The following is a 21084-nucleotide window of genomic DNA, read 5'->3' as shown; positions in this document are numbered from 1 at the left end:
GTATTAATAGCACATCTGGGAAAAATGAGTTTGCTGTATAACTGCATTACTTGTGGTAGTTTCAAGAAAAAGTGCATTTTATTGTCATTAACTCCTTGACTTATTTTTTTATACCTCATGTAAATAATCTTTCTTGCATTCTTGTGTTATTTTATAACCATAAAAAATAAAAAAGGATATACAGTAAGGTTGTTGCATCTGAAGATGCACATGTTACAAATGCAAAGTATTACAATTCACTGGAATTTATTTTTTGGCTTGCCTGACCTTAAAAGGCCTGTATATCATCTGAAACATGAAGCTGTAACCAAGTCAAATCCTCACCCCTTCTTTCAAACAGAAACTCATTATTAAATCAAATTGCATTCTTCTTTTTCCATTAGTGTTGAAGCAGAGCTTGTCCTGACAGGATAGATTAAGTGCCAATCATAGGTGGCATGCCAGTCCATTGCATGGCATACTCATACACAAATTTACCCTTATTCACACTGGGTTTCTCCTAGGTCATTCTGAACAGCACTAATTTTATTTTTTGCCAATTCCTAAATATTTTTTTTTCAAAATTCTGATATAACAGCCTATATTTTATTATTATTATTTTTATTATTATTATTGTATATTTTATTATTATTCTCATCATCATCAGTTATTGGCTCTCTCATCATATGCTTAATTTGTCTGTCACATTTTAACAGTGCAGAGATTACATTTCAAACTTAAATCAGATGCCTTTCAATTTTTGGCATCATATCTTACTGGCCTCAGTACAGTTTAGAAAACATGGTGATGAACAGAAATTAAAATGGTGCTCTGACCAAAGTATGTAACACAAGACAAAAAGAAGGGCAAGTTTGTTTTGTGGCATTTTGAATATCCATGTGTCAGAAGCATTTAAACTTGAGTATACCGCATTTTGAGTACTGGGTTCAACATTGGTGTTTATATTGCTTAACTTGCAGATGGCTTAAAATCATAGTTAGTCTTCACAGCCCTGAGAAGTCTAGGGAAATAAACAATTTACCCACTTTTACATGACGTTAAACTGCATCTGGCCCTGCAAGCAGTCCTCCAACTTGCAGGGAAAACCTGAGGGCTGGAGGCAGGCCTGGCACTGTAGCCACCATAAAAACTTCACACAGCTTTGAAACGGCTGACAGGACCCCTGTCTGCTCTCCGTGGGAATAACTCTATTGCATCTGACCACAGGAAGGCTGCTCGCAGTATGAAAAAGATAGGGGAAAGCCCTTGGAAGTGTCATTCCTTGAAGAGTCAAAATCACTGGCGAGCCAATGGGTCAGGCCTGTTGGGAATCAGAACTGTTGTGGTGCTGAGGCGTCACCTGCTGCATGGCAGCACTTGGGTCCTAATTTGAGGTGGCCCATCTGGGTAGACGCGTGGGATGTCTTGTCTCTCCAGCATGACAATCACCTTCCTGTGCTGTCGGAGAAGCTTCATAAACTCCACATTTCAGTGGTGGAACTCTCTGAGTTATGCAGACCTGGAAATGGCCAGATCTCTGTAGGTGGTTACAATTTTTATTGGTCTGGTCGATCTAGAGGCTGTCATACTCGGGGAGTAGCTGTTGCTGTGGCGGATCGGCTCCTTCCAATTGTGTCCGATGTCACTCTTTTCAATAAGTGTATTATGAGACTCAGATTAAGACACTCTCTGGGTGCCCTGTCAGTTGTCTCAGTGTACTGTATATTCCGACCACAGTGACTGATGTCTCGGTGAGCGAGACATTTTATTCACAACTGCACTCAGTGGTTAATGAGTGCCTACGAGGTGACACTTTGGTTATGGATGACTTCAGTGCGACCACAGGGCTGCCTAAGAGGATTGTGTTGGTCCCCATGGGTCAGGTAACCATGGTGTAAGTGTCTCCATGTTTCTTGAATTTGCAAAAGGTCAGGGGCTGTGGATCGCTGGATCCTGTTTTCAGCGCCCTGAGGATCATCATTGGTTTTGGTACTTCCAATACTGGTGGTGCAGTGAAGGAAATCAATTACATCCTTGTGGGCAGATGCTCTAGGCTGTTACAAAACTGCAGGTTATACAGAAATGCCCAGTTTGTGAATTCTGACCAAAAACTTGTTGCTACTCTGAAGATCCAGCTTAGGTCCAGAAGGCCAGCAACTTCTAGGAGAATGAGGCTGGACTTTGCCAGACTCCAAGATCGGGCTGTTTGCAAGCATTTTGTTTGAGGAACTTGTACACATGGGTGCAACTGCTGATCCTAATGTGATGTGGGAGACCTTTTGTGACAAGGTTTGCTGAGGGTTGTGTTGGTGTTGCCGGGGTTCCCAAAAGGAGGTATTTCATCTTGCAAGGCATCCTGGATATTATCGAGTGGAGTCGCAGTGCATGCCTTGATGTCAACTCTGTACAGAGAACTGAAAAGAATGGCTGCAAGGGCTCTGAGGGAAGATAAAGAGGCACTTATTAGAGGAATCTGTGAGCAACTGACACACCATCTATGGTCTAGCGACCGACATCCAGCTTACAGAGGAATCGAAGCAATTCCTTGGAGAGTCACAGTCAGGGCAGGTGATGGAACACTCCTTATGGACGTCTCTGCAGTTGAGACCCGCTGGGCTGGCTACTTTGACCAGCTGTTTAAAGATGATCCTCCCTTGCCTGTGTGATGGCATCATGGGTTTAGTGCTATTGCCTCACAGATCCAGTGTCCTGATTTCAGATCCCACACCTGGTTGTCTTATGTGTGAAGTCTGTGCATACTGTGTGAATCTGTGTGGGTTTCCTCCCACAACCTCAAAACACATGATGCCTAGAATAATAGGTGATAACAGGCAGGAACATGTCTAGGTGTGCGTGAGAGAGGGTTATGTGATGGACAGACACCTAGTCCAGGGTTGTTTCCTGCCTTTCACCTAGCCAGTAATGACCCTGGACTGGATGAAGTGAGTTTGAAATGTTTTATGAAAATGCTAGCATAATATGTTTGTTGTAAACAATTCAATATACTATTAATGCTTCCTAAATAATCTTTTTCTAATATCACCTTTAATTTTAATGTTTGTGCTGTCAAAGTGGCCAAAATTTAATTAGTATTTTGAAACAACTGTGGAATTTGTTAAGAATGATTTAGAACTCTGTGGCTGTAAGATAACTTAGAAAGATGTTAGAAACATCACAACATTGCTAAGTGGACACTAGTAATGCAGATATACTTCTAACATTTGAAACTAATTTACTAGTGGAGGCTTAAGTTTGGTATGGCTGATGATTGTCTCTTAATTAGAAAAGAACCAGTAAACGTGCTAAATAATTATATTTTAAAAAGTTTATATATCTATAACATTCTAACTTCATTGCTAAAGGTATTCTTACAGACACTAAAAATCTCTACCATCATATTATCACAGACAAAGAATGGGCTATAGCTTTCATTCTTATTGCTTTATTATAGATAAATATGAAAATGTGTGGAGACTTGGGAGTTTATAAAGACAAACCTTTAGCATAAGCTTCAAGACTGACTATTATGTTATTTGTATTTTACTAGTTTGTTAACAAATTAGTATTGATCTAGACATCCTTTTATCATATTCCCGGGACTTGCTGAAAATTATTACATGCTGATTTTATATTTTTAATATGGGTTTTAAGGTGGTAAATTGACTAATTTTCTGAGACTTGGGTTTAATTTTTGTTATCTTTCTTAGCAGAGTTTGCAAGCTTTCTCTTGTCTTCACGATTTCCTATGTGTATTCTTAATTCATTGTGCTTTACAAATTATTAACTTATTTAGTGACTTAAATTTCACCCAAGGGCACCTCGTGACACCTGCTGTTTCATTGTGGGTTAGTTGCCCCCTTCCACCTAAAGCTAGATAATTGCTTGAAACCTGTGGCCTTGCAGAACAGTGTACTGGTATGCTGTCCAGGGTTGCTTCCAGTCCTCTGCCCAGTGGTGCTTGGAAACGCTTTAGCTTTCCACTGACTCTGAATTAGATTAAGTAGGTATGAGAACTTTGGTATGTGAAAGAGAAATGGAGCAATTGATATTAATCAATCAATTAATAAATGATTGACTGTGCTATTCGTGATATTTATAATTAATGAGATATTTTTGTGAGGCTGCCATTTTATTTTCCTTACTGTTCTCTCTACTGAATGTATATTAAGGAAACTGAATCTTAAAACAATATTACAATTTATTGATACACACAAAAAATGTATAAATAGGATAATTACATATAGTTTATATATTGACATAAAAAGATATGACACCAAGTGGATCAATCATGGAACCCAGACTTGTATGTTCTTAAGTCATTTAGAGTTTTTGTGGAGTTTCTTTATTGCCTTAACATTTAGTGTCTTTGTTTTGGAATCTGAGTGTGACTGTTAGGCTGTAACCCAATTTTTTGTTCAATCCAATTTAGTCAAAAGCTTGTAACATTGAAGTTTGCCAGACAGTTGATCATGTACTTTTTAGAGTAATAATCAAACATGAGAAAGAAATTCTTTGACTATTTACTAGCTACTGTGCTCTGATTTATTATGACATTGTTAGAGCAGTTTTAATTGTAGTAGGCTTTTAAAGAACCTGTCCATTGCTGTGTGGAAATGTATTTCCTTTCTGGCACAAGTGTTTAGGCTCTGAGATTCTCATCTTTTGTCAGACCCGGCCCATTCACTGGCACAAATATTGGCTTAGAAGAGTGCATCTTTGTGTTAGTGTTCCCTCCCCCAGGGTGTTTGGGGGGGTGGGGGGTGGGTTGTTTGTTCATAGAGTGCCTAATCTGAACAGCTTTAAGGAGTGAGAAACTTTCATGCCTAAAGGTAGTTGGTGAGGTTTCTAACAGGAAAGCTAAAGAATAGATGAATGCTTTTAAATGATTTTTAAAAAGTGATTAGAGTCCTACTGTCAGTACAAATCCATTCCTGTTTATAGGTGCATGTGTATGTCCATTAGAGTCAGCATGGGTTCAAGTGTGTGGTTATAAGCTTAAGCAAAGACATCACCTCATCTTTGATTAACACCATTGGGTATCATTTGAAATTCAGAAAGTAAGAAATTCAGAAAGTAAGAAACCAAATATTTGCTAAATGTAGAACTGCGGAATATGTCAACCAAATTAAGTGTCATTGTAGAAGGAAGTTATGGGAAGGGGTCTTGCTAGTTGCGTGTCTGTCAACTCAGTTCTTTTAGCAAAGAAGTCCAGTTATGTCAGTGAGAACCTAGCAAAATATGGCAATGACCACTTTGAAGCCTGGCAAAAGTCTGCTCCTAACCATGTTCAGCTATAAGATTCTCAATTCCTTTTCCCTGCTTTGGGTGTTTAACCTTGGTATCTCAGTGTTTGTGTACATGTACAGTACCCTTTAAGTTTTTGTAACTGAAGTGAAAAGTGCTGTTTTTAGAGTTTCTACATATATGGTAAACTACAGAATATCCCATTTTATTTCAGAGTTCTTCTGTTTTATTGTTTTTAAATAATTGCTGCTTTTCCATCAAGAAAAATTTCCAAGTTCTTAATGAAACAGTATAGTTACAGGTAGCTACAACACATTTTTAAATACTTCTTAAATTATTTTAATCATAATAGCATTCACATTGAAACAATAACATTAAAGGTGAACTTCAGTAGACTTTGGTGTGGTAAAGTTAAATTTTGCATGATTTGTATATGTAGTGCTGCCGTCACTGTTGTTTAGCTTCATTTTACAGCTATTAGTGATTTATTGACTAAAAGGGGAAAATCCATTCAGGGTAAATATCAATACTGTTCCTCATTACAAATACATTTTACAGTGACAGCACTGTTTCTTTCTTTTATCGACAGAGCACTGTGGCTTATTTATTAAAATGAACATTTTATGGATCATGGTCCCTGTGACAATGTTTGAATTATGTGTGTGGTCTATTGATGCCATTGATCTACACAAAGCTAATAATTAGAGACTAACTAAATGTGAACTTAAGTCACTGTAAGTGGAAGAGATTAATATAAAAGTTCCCTGGGGGGCAGTCAACTAATTGAAATAAAATTTAAGTAAAAGAGTTTCTCCTCATTTCTGTTGCAGGTATCTGGCATGTCGCCAGGGGAAAGCCAGTCCCAGGGCCCGATCCTGGCTCCTTCTGTACGGTGGGGGCAAACTCCAGTCAACCAGTCCACACCCTGGGAGACAGATGAGCCACCAGTTAAACAGATGAGAGAAAATGAAAGCACAGGTTGGTATGCCTATTTTGTCTGTCTCTCTCTCTGTCTCTTTTTCTTTATTAGAATCACTAGACATTAAGCCCGTTATAATAACGGGCGCTAGAACAGTAGTGCATAAACATTAGTAGGAACAGTCTACACTATATTAAATGGCAAGGGACCTTGACCTCATTCTGTTTCTTGTCTTAATTTTTTTTTTGTCAAAAATATTTTTGCAAGAAGCCTAAAGTAAAATAATAATAAAAATAAAATAGAAACGTATATGACAATACAGTAAGTATAATTAATATTGCCTTAGTGTAAAAGTTTGTAACAATCTGCAATACACAATATCTGAAGAAGATATTTAGGAAAAATTTTCTATTTTTTTTACCTCATGAAATTTTTCTATAAAAATTTCATTATAGACAACATTTCTTATAAATATTCTGTCTGAGTTAGGCAAAAGTTTGCCTTGTTCAGGACCATCTACAACCTTGACAACAACATTTTGAAAACTTCTAACTCTTGATAATGTAACATATAACTGACCGTGGCTGAATACTGGTTCTGACAAGTAAATGCCATCTATTTGCTCGTATTTTTCTTTGTCTTTCAGCCTTTCTTTTGTTGATGTTTACTTGCTGAGCTGACTGTTCTTCCAGGAGATGTTGCTTATATACAGTAGAATTTGATTGTCTGTGTCTTTTGTCCTACTTGACGTGTCCTTTTTTTTGGGTGGCATGTTGTTAGTAGATAGTCACAGTAATATACAGGGTAGGATTCAAAAGTAATGAGCCTCATTTTGTTCTGACGCGAACGTACCTTGCCGCGCGCCCCACTTGACGGCGACAGTGGGTGTTGGCTTCACACGGCCTTGACGGGAACCCCTGTGCGGTAGTGCGTTACACGGCGGAATGGAAAGTTCGTTAGAGCAACGGTACGCATTGAAGACGAAGACCATGCTCATTGCCTTCTTCGAAGTGAAGGGGATCATCCACTACGAGTTTGTCCCGCAAGGACAGACCGTGAATGCTGCTTACTACTTGGAAGTCCTGAAAAGGCTGAAAAGAAGCGTCGCGCGCAAGCGAAGGGACATCAAGGACAGCCGGAAGCTTCACCACGATAACGCGCCCAGCCACACCGCCTTCATCGTGAGCGCCTACCTGGCTCGGGTGAACGTTCCGGTGGTCCCCCAGCCTCCCTACAGTCCGGACGTGTCGCCTTCTGACTTCTTCTTGTTTCCACGCTTAAAATCAGCGCTGAAAGGAAAACGCTTCGACTCGATCGAGGACATCCAAGCAAGTGTCAAGGCAGCCCTTGCAGCCATCCCGGAACAGGCCTACGTGGACACCTTCGAGTCATGGAAAAGCCGCCTACAAAAGTGTATTGATGCAGGAGGTGCCTATTTTTTTTTTTTAATATTTTTATTTTATTAATTTTCATTGTAATCATTCCATACAAACAGATCAATTTATAACCCAACAAATTTGAAAACAAATCAAACCCCACCCCTGAGAAGGAGAGCTTAGCTAAAGGAAAATTTCTTTAAGCTTTTTAATAAGGCAACATTAGACAAAAGAAGGGGAGAAGTAAATATCTATATAAATAAGAGATGGAGAAGGGAGTTAAATGCAATAATAGTTATTTCTCTTATTCTAAAATAATATTGATTAAATCCTGCCAGGTTTTGAAAAAATTTTGTACAGATCCTCTAACTGAAAATTTGATTTTTTCCAATTTCAAATAATATAAAACATCGGTTTCCCACTGACTTATAAGAGGAGAATTAGGATTCTTCCAATTTAACAAAATAAGTCTGCGTGCCAAGAGTGTAGTGAATGCAATCACCGTTTGCTTGTCCTTCTCCAATTCCAGTCCATCTGGAAGGACACCAAACACAGCTGTTAGTGGGTTAGGAGGGATTGTGATACTAAGGCTGTCTGAGCGGCACTTAAAAATTTTTGTCCAAAATGATGTTAGTTTGGTGCAGGCCCAGAACATGTGACCCAGTGAGGCAGGAGCTTGGTTGCAGCGCTCGCAGGTTGGATCCTGGCCTGGAAACATTTTGGACAGTTTTAAGCGAGACAGATGAGCTCGATATATAATTTTTAGTTGAATAATTCTATGCTTTGCGCATATAGAACTCGAGTGAATTCTCTGCTTTGCCTACCTTCCACTCCTTTTCTGATATATTGATTAAGAGATCTTCTTCCCAATGTCCTCTTGGATCTTTGAAAGGTAGGGACTCTAATAAGATTTTATATATTGCGGAAATAGTGTTTGTTTCCTCGGAATTGAGCAGTATTTTTTCCAGCAGTGTGGAGGGTGCAAGGTGGGGGAAATCTGGCAATTTCTGTTTAACAAAATTTCTAATTTGAAGATAGTAAAAGAAATGTGTAGCTGGGAGGTTAAATTTTGAACGTAATTGTTCAAAAGATGTAAATATGTTGTCTATATAAAGATCTCTGAGCATTTTAATCCCAAAACTTTTCCAGGTATTAAAAACTGGATATACTTGCGAAGGTTGAAAGAGGTGGTTCTCTTGCAGAGGTGCCACTGATAAAAGATTTTCCATCTTAAAATGCTTCCTAATTTGGTTTCATATTCTGAGTGAGTAAAGCACAATTGGGTTATTAGTATATTTGCGATAACTTTCATTTATTGGAGAGCAGAGCAGGGAATATAAAGAAGTACTACAGGATTTTACTTCTATTGCGGACCAAGCCTGTGTATGTGCATTTATTTGTGTCCAGGTTTTTATGGCTAGTATGTTTGCTGCCCAGTAATAAAACTGAAAATTAGGTAAAGCCATGCCACCTTCTGCCTGAGGTCTTTGTAGGGTCGCTCTTCGGATACCTGGGTGTTTTGAGTTCCAAATGAATGAGGTTATTATTGAATCTAACTGTTTAAAAAACGATTTATTGATATATATTGAAATGTTTTGAAATAAAAAGAGAAGTTTAGGAAGGATATTCATCTTAACAATGTTAATTCTTCCGGCTAGAGTGAGATGAAGGGTTGACCATCTATGCAAGTCTTGCTTAATTTTTTCCATACAGACGCCAAAATTTTGTTGATAAAGAGCTTTATGTTTACTTGTGATATTTACCCCTAGGTATTTAAACTGATCTGCTATGGTAAAAGGTAGGGTGTCTAATTTAATATTATATGTTTGTGAATTCACTGGAAAGAGTATACTTTTATTCAGATTAATTCTAAGACCAGATATCTTTTGAAATTCTGTTAGTGCTGTTAAAACAGCAGGGACAGTGTTTTCTGGGTCCGATATATATAAGACCATATCATCTGCATATAGAGAAATTTTCTGTTCCAGTCCTTCTCTGACAATCCCCTTTATCTGATAAGAATTTCGGCAGTGAACCGCCAGTGGTTCAATAGCGATTGCAAACAACAGTGGCGACAAGGGACATCCTTGTCTGGTACCACGTTCTAGTTTAAAGTAGTCTGAGCAAATGTTATTAATACAAACTGAAGCTTCTGGACTGGTATGCAGTAGTTTGATCCAAGCACAAATATTCGGGCCAAACCCAAATTTCTCCAATGCAGTGAAAAGGTAATTCCATTCGATCATGTCAAATGCCTTTTCTGCGTCTAATGATAGTAATATCTCTGGGGTGTTTGATTTTGCTGGTGAATATATAACATTAAACAAGCGTCGGAGATTTGAAGATAGATGTCGGCCTTTAATAAATCCAGTTTGATCTTGTGATATTACCGAGGGCAGCACTTTCTCCATCCTTCTAGCTAGGATTTTTGAGAGTATCTTAACATCATTATTCAGGAGTGAAATTGGTCTATATGATGCACATTGTAACAAGTCCTTATTTTGTTTAGGAAAGACGGTGATTAATGCTTGTCGAAATGTTTGAGGTAGTATTTGGTAGTCTTTAGCTTCTGTAAATGTTACCAATAAGAGTGGAGCTAGCTGAGTGGAGAATTTCTTATAAAACTCTACGGGGTAACCATCAGGGCCTGATGATTTCCCGCTTTGTAGTGACTTTATAGCGTCTAGTAATTCTGTTAGCGTTAGAGGTTTATCTAGTTCCTCAGCACTTAAAGCATCTATTTGTGGTATTTGTGAATTATCCAGAAATGCATTAGATTGCGTGTTGTCTTCTTTGGGCTCAGTGGAATATAAAGACTTATAGTAATCTCTAAATGTGTGCATTATTTTATTATGGTCGATGATTTCTTCTCCATTCTTGTTGGTGATTACTGGTATTGCATTGTGAACTTCTTGTTTATGAATTTGTTGAGCTAAAAGCTTATTAGCTTTTTCTCCGTGTTCATAGTAATGCTGTCTAGACTTATAAATAAGTTGTTCAGTTTCTTTAGTTGTTAAGATGTTAAGTTCTGTATGCAGGGCCTGCCTTTTCCTGTGAAGAGCTTCACTTGGACACCTGGCTTGTTCGTCATCTATTCTAGTAATTTCATTTCTTAGCTCTGACACTTTCTTGGTTTCTAATTTATTTCTATGGGAAAGATATGAAATAATCTGGCCTCTTAAGAAGGCCTTTAAAGTTTCCCAGAGTGTTCCTGCAGAAACCTCTGTGGACGTGTTTGTCTCTAGGAAGAAGCTGATTTGTTTGGATATAAATTCTGTGCAGTTCTCGTCTGCCAATAAAAGAGGGTTAAGACACCATCTGCGAGGTGAGTGTGAGGGGCTTAATGATTTTAGCTCCAAGACTAGAGGGGCATGGTCAGAGATAACAATTGTGTCATATTTGCATGATTTAATTGTAGGCAGGAAATTATTATCTATAAAAAAATAATCAATTCTTGAGTAGCTATAATGCACTGGTGAGTAGAACGAATATGTTCTTGAGTTTGGGTTAAGAAACCTCCAGGGGTCTGATAAGTTGTGATCATTTAAAAACTGTGTAATTATCTTTGCAGTATTAGATGTCGTCCCCCCTGTCACAGGAGTCCTATCTAAGAGTGGATTTAAAACACAATTAAAGTCCCCAGCCATTATAATTTTATGAGTGTTCACATTGGGAATGGATGCAAATAGATTTTGCATGAATTCCTTATCATCAACATTGGGTGCATAAACATTTATCAAAATCATTTTACTGTTATATAAGTTGCCCATGACCATCACATATCTCCCTTCAGGGTCCGACACTACCTCTGATGCTACAAATGGAACTGTTCTATGTATGAGAATTCCCACCCCTCTAGTTTTCTTTATAAAGCTAGAATGGAACATTTGGCCAGTCCAGTCTTTTTGTAATCTGAACTGATCCTTGGTTAGTAAGTGGGTCTCCTGTAGAAATACTATTTTAGCGTTTAAGCCTGTTAGGTGAGAGCATACTTTCTTTCTCTTTAATTCGTGATTCAGGCCTTTAACATTCCAGCTCACAAAGTTAACTGTCCCATCATGGAGACATTGATTCTGAGTTTTTAATGTCATTTATAGTTTTAATTGGTAATATGGCACTTTTAATCTTAGTTTCAAGATTCCCCATGAGTTATTGCATTTTAGCCTATTGTTGCATTGATATTTATAATTATAAGAATTACAAGAATAGATTAGATATAACCTGCTCTCCTTCTCTCCCCCCCTTATCCCCCCACCCCCCCCATTTTGCCTCCCCACATGAGGCTAGATCCCACTTCGCGATGTTCCAGTCCTCTGACATACGAAGAGACAGAGCACGTCCAAAACAGAACAAACCCCACCCTGCAGCGGCGTAACAGAATTAAAACAGAGATATCTTTTGCAGTTAAATTCTTAATACTATCTGCCGAAAATGTTCTCATTAACAATATTTAAGCTTGAAATAATCTTCAGCGCTTTTAAGTTAAGATATTAAGATTTAAAAAAAAACAAAAAAAAAACAACCCTGGGAATGATTTTAAAAACTAGTCTAGGATAAACCTGGTAATTCCTACTGTAATAGTATAATGGTAATTATATAAATAGTAGAACAAGCAATAAACCAAGGGTATGAAGTTAAACAGTCTACTTTAAGGTATAGTAAAATAAAAAAAATAAAAAAATAAATAAAAATAAAAAATAAAAAAAAATAAAACGAATCCTACTTTAATCACTTCCACATTTTCATACTCACGTCTATAACTCTATAACTCTGATTAAAACATAAACATATAACATATAAAGTCCAGATAAAAAAAAAAAAAAAGAAAATAAGGGATGTATAATTATAATACCAGTCTCATTAAACATGGATCCAGCGATCAGATCATAGGTCCTTCCCGTGCCTTGATAGAATACGGCTCTTTAATTAACTTTCAAAAAAGTGTCGGAAACAGCTTCTTTAATTCTTTTTCAGCTTCTTCTTTGCTGAAGAAAATATAATGTCGATCTTGAACTTCCACTTTCAGTTTGGCAGGATACAAGAGGCTGTATTTGATATCGGCTTCCCGTAGCATCCTTTTAATGTCGTTGTAGGATCTGCGTTTTGCAGCTGTTGATGGTGAGAAGTCGGGAAAAATACGAATAAGATTATTTTCGAATATAATCTCTTGCTTGTGTCTGAGAAGTGCCATCACATCAAGCTTACATCTTAGTCGCTCGAAGCGGACAATAAAAGACCTAGGTTTAAAGGCGCTTGGTATCTTTGTGCGATAAGCCGTGGCTATCTCATTGTCGAGTTTAAAGTCATCTCCAATTATTTTAGACAGTAATTCTACTGCAAATTTCACTGGGCTTGAGCTTTCTCGTTTCTCAGGTATACCCTCAATTCTTATATTATTTCTTCTGCACCCATCCTCCAGGGCTGCAAGTCTGTCTCCAAGTTTTTTGCATTCCGAGTTCGCAGCTGTGGCTTTTTCATCGGCGTTAGATGCCAGTTGTTCCGCTGTTTCCACTCGAGCCGTGAGTCCCTGCTTAACGTCTTCCAGCTGATCTGAAACGTCATTAATATGATCATCAAGCCTTTTCAGTTTGGAATTAGTTTCTTCAATGTGTTCCACTAATTTCTCCAACATAGCTTTAAAGTTCACGTCAAAACGTTTAAATAAACGCGTTTCCTTATCTTTGTTATCCTTCTTGAGCTCAATGGCCACCTTCTTAAGATCATTTGTGTTATCTTTCTTAAGCTCCTTCATGGCCGTAACCATGGCAGTTGACTGTGTAGCGATCATCTCTTTCAGTTCGGACAGTTCGCTTCGGCTTTCGTGCTCCGCAAGTGAAAATGCAGCTCCTGTTACAGGCTTGCGATGAGTAGATGAGAGCACGTCCTGCAGAGCCCTTTCTAGTCTCGAATGATCCTCAGAAATCGGCGATCCCTCGCGACCTGTATCACTTGCGCCTTCGCTCCCATTTTCACTCTCGACTGGAGACGATACAATGGAGCGGGGTCCCAGGAATTCTGCGCACTCTTCTGCCTGTTCCAGGTCAGTCTCCGTGAGGCCATACCTTACACTTGCACTCAGGCCGGAAGTCTGTCCGGACTTTGATGCAGCTTTAAGTTTCTTTTCTGGTTCTTTCTGACTTTTCTTCTTGTTACTCATGCTTGTATATTGTAGTGGAAGTTCCTTGGTCGGGTTAAATACAGGATACCTCTAAATAATATGAAATACGTGGGAAAATAAAGCCGCTGCTAGCGGAGCTCTGCTTCAGGCGTCCATCTCCTATAAACGGACGAAACCAAGGACAGCTGGAAGCTTCACCACGATAACGCGCCCAGCCACACTGCCTTCATCATGAGCGCCTACCTGGCCCGGGTGAACGTTCCAGTGGTCCCCCAGCCTCCCTACAGTCCGGACGTGTCGCCTTCTGACTTCTTGTTTCCACGCTTAAAATCAGCGCTGAAAGGAAAACGCTTCGACTCGATCGAGGACATCCAAGCAAGTGTCAAGGCAGCCCTTGCAGCCATCCCGGAACAGGCCTTCGTGGACACCTTCGAGTCATGGAAAAGCCGCCTACAAAAGTGTATTGATGCAGGAGGTGCCTATTTTGAAGACTATTAATTAGTTGTACCGATTTGCTCAATAAATTTGTCTTTTTGAACAAAGGCTCATTACTTTTGAATCCTACCCTGTAGGCTTGTACGTCCATAATATTTTCTGTTACAGTAATACTGGCTTGTGTGTGGCTGTAATATGCGTCACTGTATTGTGTGCCTTTAATTTTCTCTCATAGTAATACTGGTTTGTATTTCCGTAAATCTGACATCCTCAGAATGAACACTTGCACAACAACAAACACTAATCCCACCTCTTTGGGGAAGCTGGTCTCCGCATCTCAGTACCCGATTGGATTTTTTTTGCCTTATGTTTTAGGTCTTACCTCATTTACCGAAATCCGATTGGATCGGCCACGCAATATTTTATAGGTCCCGCCTTCTCTGTCTTGTGTGACGCGTCAGATGGCCTTTGAAGCATCGCACCATGCCCCGCGTGCAGCTGATTATTGTATGTGTGGCATCTCCCCAGCAACGGATTTTATGTGCGCGAAAATAAATCTACTTTTAAAAGTCATCCTATTGTAATATCATGAAAATTCGTATATTTCGGAAAAACCCCTTCAACGACTAACACTTTACCGGGCCAAGCTTCTTAATCGCAAATCTGACATCCTCGGAGTGAACACTTGCACAACAACAAACACTAATCCCACCTCTTTGGGGAAGCTGGTCTCTGCGTCTCAGTACCGGATTGGATTTTTCGTGCCTTATGTTTTAGGTCTTACCTCATTTACCGAAATCTGATTGGATCGGCCGCACGATATTTTATAGGTCCTACCCTGTCTGTCTTGTGTGACGCGTCAGGCGGCCTTTGAAGCATCGCACCGTGCCCCGCGCATGTGCACTTCACCAGAAGACACACGGACACCTGGACGCACACAGGGGTTTTATTAAAGAGGATTAGCATATTAAAGGTTGACAATGGACTAGCACTCTGTCCAGGATTGTTTCTTACCTTGCACCTACTGCTGCCAGGAAATCTTGTGGCCCTCCGTGACCTTAAATTGAATGAAGTAGAGAGGTCAGTTTTATGTTATTCGCATGTAAGAGCCTTTTGAATAGGAGAATGCAATGTAACTAATTTGTGGTAGCCCATTGTGTGATTGTTTTAGGTGTAGATGTATTTTTAAGAATACCTTTTATTCTCTCTGTATTAGCTTATTATTTAATCTGCTACTTTCAAGTTTATGGCCTTTTCTATTCAATCTCAGTTTTTCTTATTTCTATGTTGCCATTTCTCTATGATATTTTTAAATGTGTGATTATAGGAACTGCAATCACTTTTTAATATACGAGGGGGGGTCAAGCTAAAGTTAAAAAATGTAATTTATTAGAAAATGGAACGAACCTTAACAAAACAGATAGTCATTTCTCACTGTAGTCTTCACCCTTCTCAATGCACTTGCACCACCTGCCTGGAAGTGCCTGGATTCCATCAGAATAAAGGGTTTTGTCCTCACAACCACTCGTGCACCACTTTCTTCACATTGTCGTCTGTCTTGAATAGACGACCACTCAGTTGTTTTTTAGTGGTCCAAAAAGGTGCCAAATCTGGCCAATAGGGAGGATGTGGCAATACTTCAAACTTCAGTTTCTCCAGACAAGCCTTGGTGTTCTCAGCAGTGTGTATTGTCACTCTGGCATTGTCTTGCAGCATAAGGACCCCTTGAGACAGCAGTCCTCACCGCTTGGATCAAATAGCAGGCTTCACATTGTTCTCCAGCAAGTCACATAACTTGCACTAGTGACTGTAGTACTCCTCGACATGTAGTGTTCGACAATAACTGGGTTGCATGAATGGTTGCGAGGATAAGACAAAACCTTTTATTCTGCTGGAATCCAGGCACTTGAGACTACATTGAGAAATGGCATTATCAGTTTTGTTATGGTTTGCTCCATTTTCTAATGAATCCTATCTTCTAACCTTAGCTTGACTCCCCTGCGTTTATTCTTAATAGTGCTATCTATTACTAATTTGTGTGTATGTGTTTTTTTTTCGTATTAACTATTGTAGGAATAGTTTCATGAGACTTATTGGTGTAGTGTAGCAGTGCATAGATTTGTAAGGGTTAAATAAGGAATGTTGCTTTTATATGTAACCTTTTTTTAAACTCTTTACACTATTGAGGAAATGATTAAAAATATTTTGACAAACCCATTCAACTGCACTGATACATCACATAAAAGACACAAAGTGCACATCAGAATAATACAAGTATCCATCACTTAAATAACTTTTTGTTTATTGGATCTGTTGCACCTGTGAACAAATAGTAATTGTTTTGAACAGCATGTCCCCAGAAATTTGCTTTGATTTATTACAACTGAGGCTGAACCAGTTCTCCATTTCTTTACTGTTTTTTTTTTGCATCAGGGCCGATTTCTAAATGGTAGATTTAATGCTATTGTGTGCGCTAAATTATGTGAAACAAGATTGTTTTAAATTCATATTTAGAAGCATATCTAGAAAATGACTTTTGTGACTGGTATCATAAATTTTATGGAGCCATCTGGGTTTCCTAATTGTTTCCTGCTTAATAACGCTCCACTGAAGGTTAAAAGTTTGAGAGGCTCATAAACCTATGACTATTTGAGGAAAGCCCAGTAGGAGGTGTGAGGAGTGGGGTGCCCCTGAGGACAACTGTGATATTTTTATGAGTCATGTGTTGCTGTAGGCAGAAGCTCACAATAGAATTGAATTGGAAATGGTAGAAAGAAAAGACATATGAAATATTGATATTTTGTATCTAGACATAAGGAGTCAATGAGATCAGAAGGTATTAGAAATTAGCCAGGTTGAGCTTCCCCTTGGGATTGTTTGCTAGGTGCAAAGCAGAACATGTAGGAGTAAAAACAAAGGACTTTAGGTGTTTTTTTGTTTTTTTGCTGTCTGAACCTTTTGAGCTTTGTTGATTCTTTTGAGGTTGTTGTGTTACTAGATTCAGTGTAATGCAAATAATTTTCTTGCTAAATTTCAAGATGATGGTAAGATGGATGCATGTGTTTATAATACATTTAAATTTGGCTTTACTTGATGTACAAAAAGAGCATCTATTTTTTAAAGACTTTTTAAAGAGCATTTTTTGAAGCTGTCTTCTAAGAGCTCACATTTTTGTACTTAAATTAAAAAAAATCTATTCAAGGTCCCAGAAACATTAAGTGACAATTAGCAGAAGTCTGCACAATAAACCTATAAATAAAAAGGATATTTTATTAAGTACCTTGTGTAAAGCCAGCTGATAAGAAATGTAATATGAGGGGTCAGCAAGTTAGATCATTCTGAACACTAGGCCATGTTAATGTATGCAGTTGTTTCCAGAATTCTACTCAGTTTAAAACATAGAAATTGCCTATTTTGCCCTAGAAATTTCAGCATTCTGCTAATAGTTCGTGCTACAGACTGTTTGCTGTTCCTTTGTCCTCATTTTAAGTGGTTGTTTAGTACATGGTGGCAGGATGATGTACTGGTTAATACTTCCATCTCACGGTACAGAAGAGGACGTCCAAATCACAACACAGTTGGCACAATTACATCTCTAATTTTTCTATTAGTACTCCATTATCCAGGGACGTGTACGTTATTTGGTTGTCTGACATTGGCCTGGTATGAGTGTAAATGTGTATTCCCTGAGATAGTCTTGTGTCAGATGTTCCTGTTATGTTGGTTTAAATGTGATGAATGGTTTATGTAACTGTACATCAGGTTATTTGTATGGCAAGTGACATAGATATTTCTAGGTGTTATATTGCTTTTTACAGCGACTTAAATGTTGTGGCAGTGGAGACATAAAAACCACTGCTTTAAGCATCATTTGTTGGAATATGGTTCATGTTTAAATAATTAAAGAAAAGGGCCAGTTCAGGGCAAAATTTTAACAGTGAAGTGCAAAAATGTTTAAAGTAAAATTAGTGGCTAAGGGAATATAGATTTAAGATAAAAGAGTTTATGTTTAGTACATTTTTAGTGTTTTTTTTTTTTGTTTTGTTTTTTGTTTTGTTTGTTTTTGCAAAGTGTGAATGTGTGTTCTTACTTTCATCAACAGAAATTCTTCTGTTCTTATTTGAGAGATATTTTTTGGAAAGCATTATATTTGGATACGACTGTCAAACTTGTGTCCATTCACCATGTTGGACACAATAAACAAAGATGAGAGAAGGCATTATGCCTAAGCATAAGTTATTGTCTGCTTCTTGTTCTGTTGCTAGGAGATTCTTCCCTTGTAAAAAAGCTTACCACCCAAGTGCTCCTGCAATGTAAATTCTATTTTATTCCTCAATTAACAATTTCATTTAGTTTTTCTCTGTCCTTTTTTCAAAATCATCTATTTCATCACAGGGTTGCTGGAAGCTGGAGTTGTTCCTTACTTTTATTTGTCAGAGATGAATGCTTGAGGTTTAACTTTGTTATTCTTTCATTGTTCAAGATGTTCTATACTCTAATACTCTTGATGATGTTTATTATATTAAGCCTTCACAATGAAGAATTTGTAAAGAGACATAGAAGGAAAAAACAATTATGCAGTATGGGCTGCTACAAGAAGATAAGAATTACATAATTTCAAGAAAAGTCCACTGCCAGCACTGACCAAGCACCTAGCCTGGTTATAATTAAAGCCAGTAATACATTTTTTCTTGTATTCACTATGAAAAATTTTAACTGGAACTAATTTGTTGCCTTAATGTACAACTTCCACACAACTACCAATTGGATACAAGATGATACCAAGGCTCTGCATGAAAGTGTATATGAATGAAGAAAACAATTTCAAAAGGCATTTTCTTTTTCTATTTCAAAATTTAAAAAAAAAAATAATATTGATCAGTCATTACATTTTGTAAGCTGCAAATCTGAAGATCTATCATGAATTCAAGAGAGAGATGTGCTTTCTGGCTAATATGTATGCGCCAAATTTGGACGTTCATCAATATGATCTGTTGCAAGCTTATATTGTAAGATTTTAGTTGTGTATTAAACCTGATTTAGCAAGGTTATTTCACAGTTTAGCAAGGATCAAAATCCCTCAAACCTATGGATTTTTCTCCCATTTCATGTTTAAGACAGTATTACTTTTTTCCCCCCTCTTAAGTCTTGAGTAAGAACACAGTGAGAAAGAGCGAGAGAAAGAGAGGGGAAGCTGTTGCCTGTCTTGTTCTTTTAAGCTCCTTCTACATATAAATACTGTAACATTGTCATGTTCACTTTTATACTAGTGCTGGCTAATTGCCCCCCCCAACTATTTTTGCTCCGTCACAGAATTGCAGCTAGTTTCCTGGAAATTTGGCTCACATTTAATTATTTGTATATATATTACTGTATTTGTGAAAGGGGTTTTACAGATCTATATGTTAACCTCTTCATGTATTTAAATAAACTGTTAGGCTCTTACAGTATTTGCATTCATTTATGTTGGCTACATCAGATAAGTGGCACAGAGCAAATGCAAGTTATTATCTTAACATCTATAGTGAAAATGCATTTTTAAAAGAAAAATTGGACCCATTCAATTTAGAATGCTTCTCCTCTAATCTGACTTCATTGTCGTGGCCACGTTTGCCAAAGTTAAAAAATGTAGAGAACTCTATTATACATTGTTGTCATGTGAAAATATAGTGAAGACAGGATGTTGTGATACACAGCTTTGTTGACAACTCCTGGCAGATGATTGTTTAATAGTCTATATCAATTGTAGTGTAAGGCCATTAGAGTGTTGTGTAATAAGTTATCACCTGCTAGTCTATCTCTTACAATCTGACTGACACTTACAGAATCAATGAGTTTCAGTGGCTGACATGCTCTCCAACTAGAAGTTGTGTAATGTGACACCAGCCTATTAGAGTTAAATAATAAAAGTCAGCAGTACAAGTGCAAAACAGTAGTTGAAAGTTCGGTATAATAATAGTTTAGCACCAATCCATTAGCATTTATAGACATTGATACTAAAAACAGATTTTATACCTTTGCTATATCTAGAAGAAAGCTTATGAGATCTATTCTAATTTAATTTCTGCAGTATGATGAAAATCATCAAAAAGATGTTAATAGTCACCTTTCATCTCACACAGTTTGGCAAATTAATAAATTTGGAATTAATATCCTTCCACAGCACCAAAGCATTATCTTCTTATTCTCGTATTCTTGTATGTATATATATATATATATATATATATATATATATATATATATATATATATATATATATATATATATATATATATATTTGTGTGTGTATATATGTAATATGTCCATAAATATTTGGACAGGGACAACTTTTTTCTAATTTTGGTTCTGTACATTACCACAATGAATTTTAAATGAAACAACTCAGATGCAGTTGAAGTGCAGACTTTCAGCTTTAATTCAGTGGGGTGAACAAAACGATTGCATAAAAATGTGAGGCAACTAAAGCATTTTTTTAACACAATCCCTTCATTTCAGAGGCTCAAAAGTATTTGGACAATTGACTCAAAGGCTATTTCATGGGCAGGTGTGGGCAAGTCCGTCGTTATGTCATTATCAATTAAGCAGATAAAAGGCCTGGAGTTGATTTGAGGTGTGGTGCTTGCATCTGGAAGATTTTGCTGTGAACAGACAACATGCGGTCAAGGGAGCTCTCCATGCAGGTGAAAGAAGCCATCCTTAAGCTGCGAAAACAGAAAAAACCCATCCGAGAAATTGCTACAATATTACGAGTGGCAAAATCTACAGTTTGGTACATCCTGAGAAAGAAAGCAAGCACTGGTGAACTCAGCAACGCAAAAAAACCTGGACGTTCACGGAAGACAACAGTGGTGGATGATCACAGAATCATTTCCATGGTGAAGAGAAACCCCTTCACAACAGCCAACCAAGTGAACACCACTCTGCAGGGGGTAGGCGTATCGATATCCAAGTCTACCATAAAGAGAAGACTGCATGAAAGTAAATACAGAGGGTGCACTGCAAGGTGCAAGCCA

General features: G+C 37.8%; 1 protein-coding gene across 2 annotated transcripts in view; it reads left to right on the top strand.

The window, feature by feature from the left end:
- LOC114648389 (kelch-like protein 29) overlaps nt 1–21084 on the top strand; it is an 839883-nt gene that overhangs the window by 510627 nt on the left and 308172 nt on the right. For both annotated transcript variants that reach the window (XM_051924932.1, XM_051924931.1), the window contains one exon: nt 6054–6201. In XM_051924932.1, coding sequence (XP_051780892.1) covers nt 6054–6201 — 148 coding nt within the window. The remainder of the gene's footprint in view (nt 1–6053; nt 6202–21084) is intronic.

The sequence above is a fragment of the Erpetoichthys calabaricus genome, chromosome 3 (assembly GCF_900747795.2).
Source record: "Erpetoichthys calabaricus chromosome 3, fErpCal1.3, whole genome shotgun sequence".
Taxonomy (NCBI): domain Eukaryota; kingdom Metazoa; phylum Chordata; class Cladistia; order Polypteriformes; family Polypteridae; genus Erpetoichthys; species Erpetoichthys calabaricus.
The sequence above is the reverse complement of the archived record's forward strand: the minus strand, read 5'-3'. Positions and strand labels throughout refer to the sequence as shown.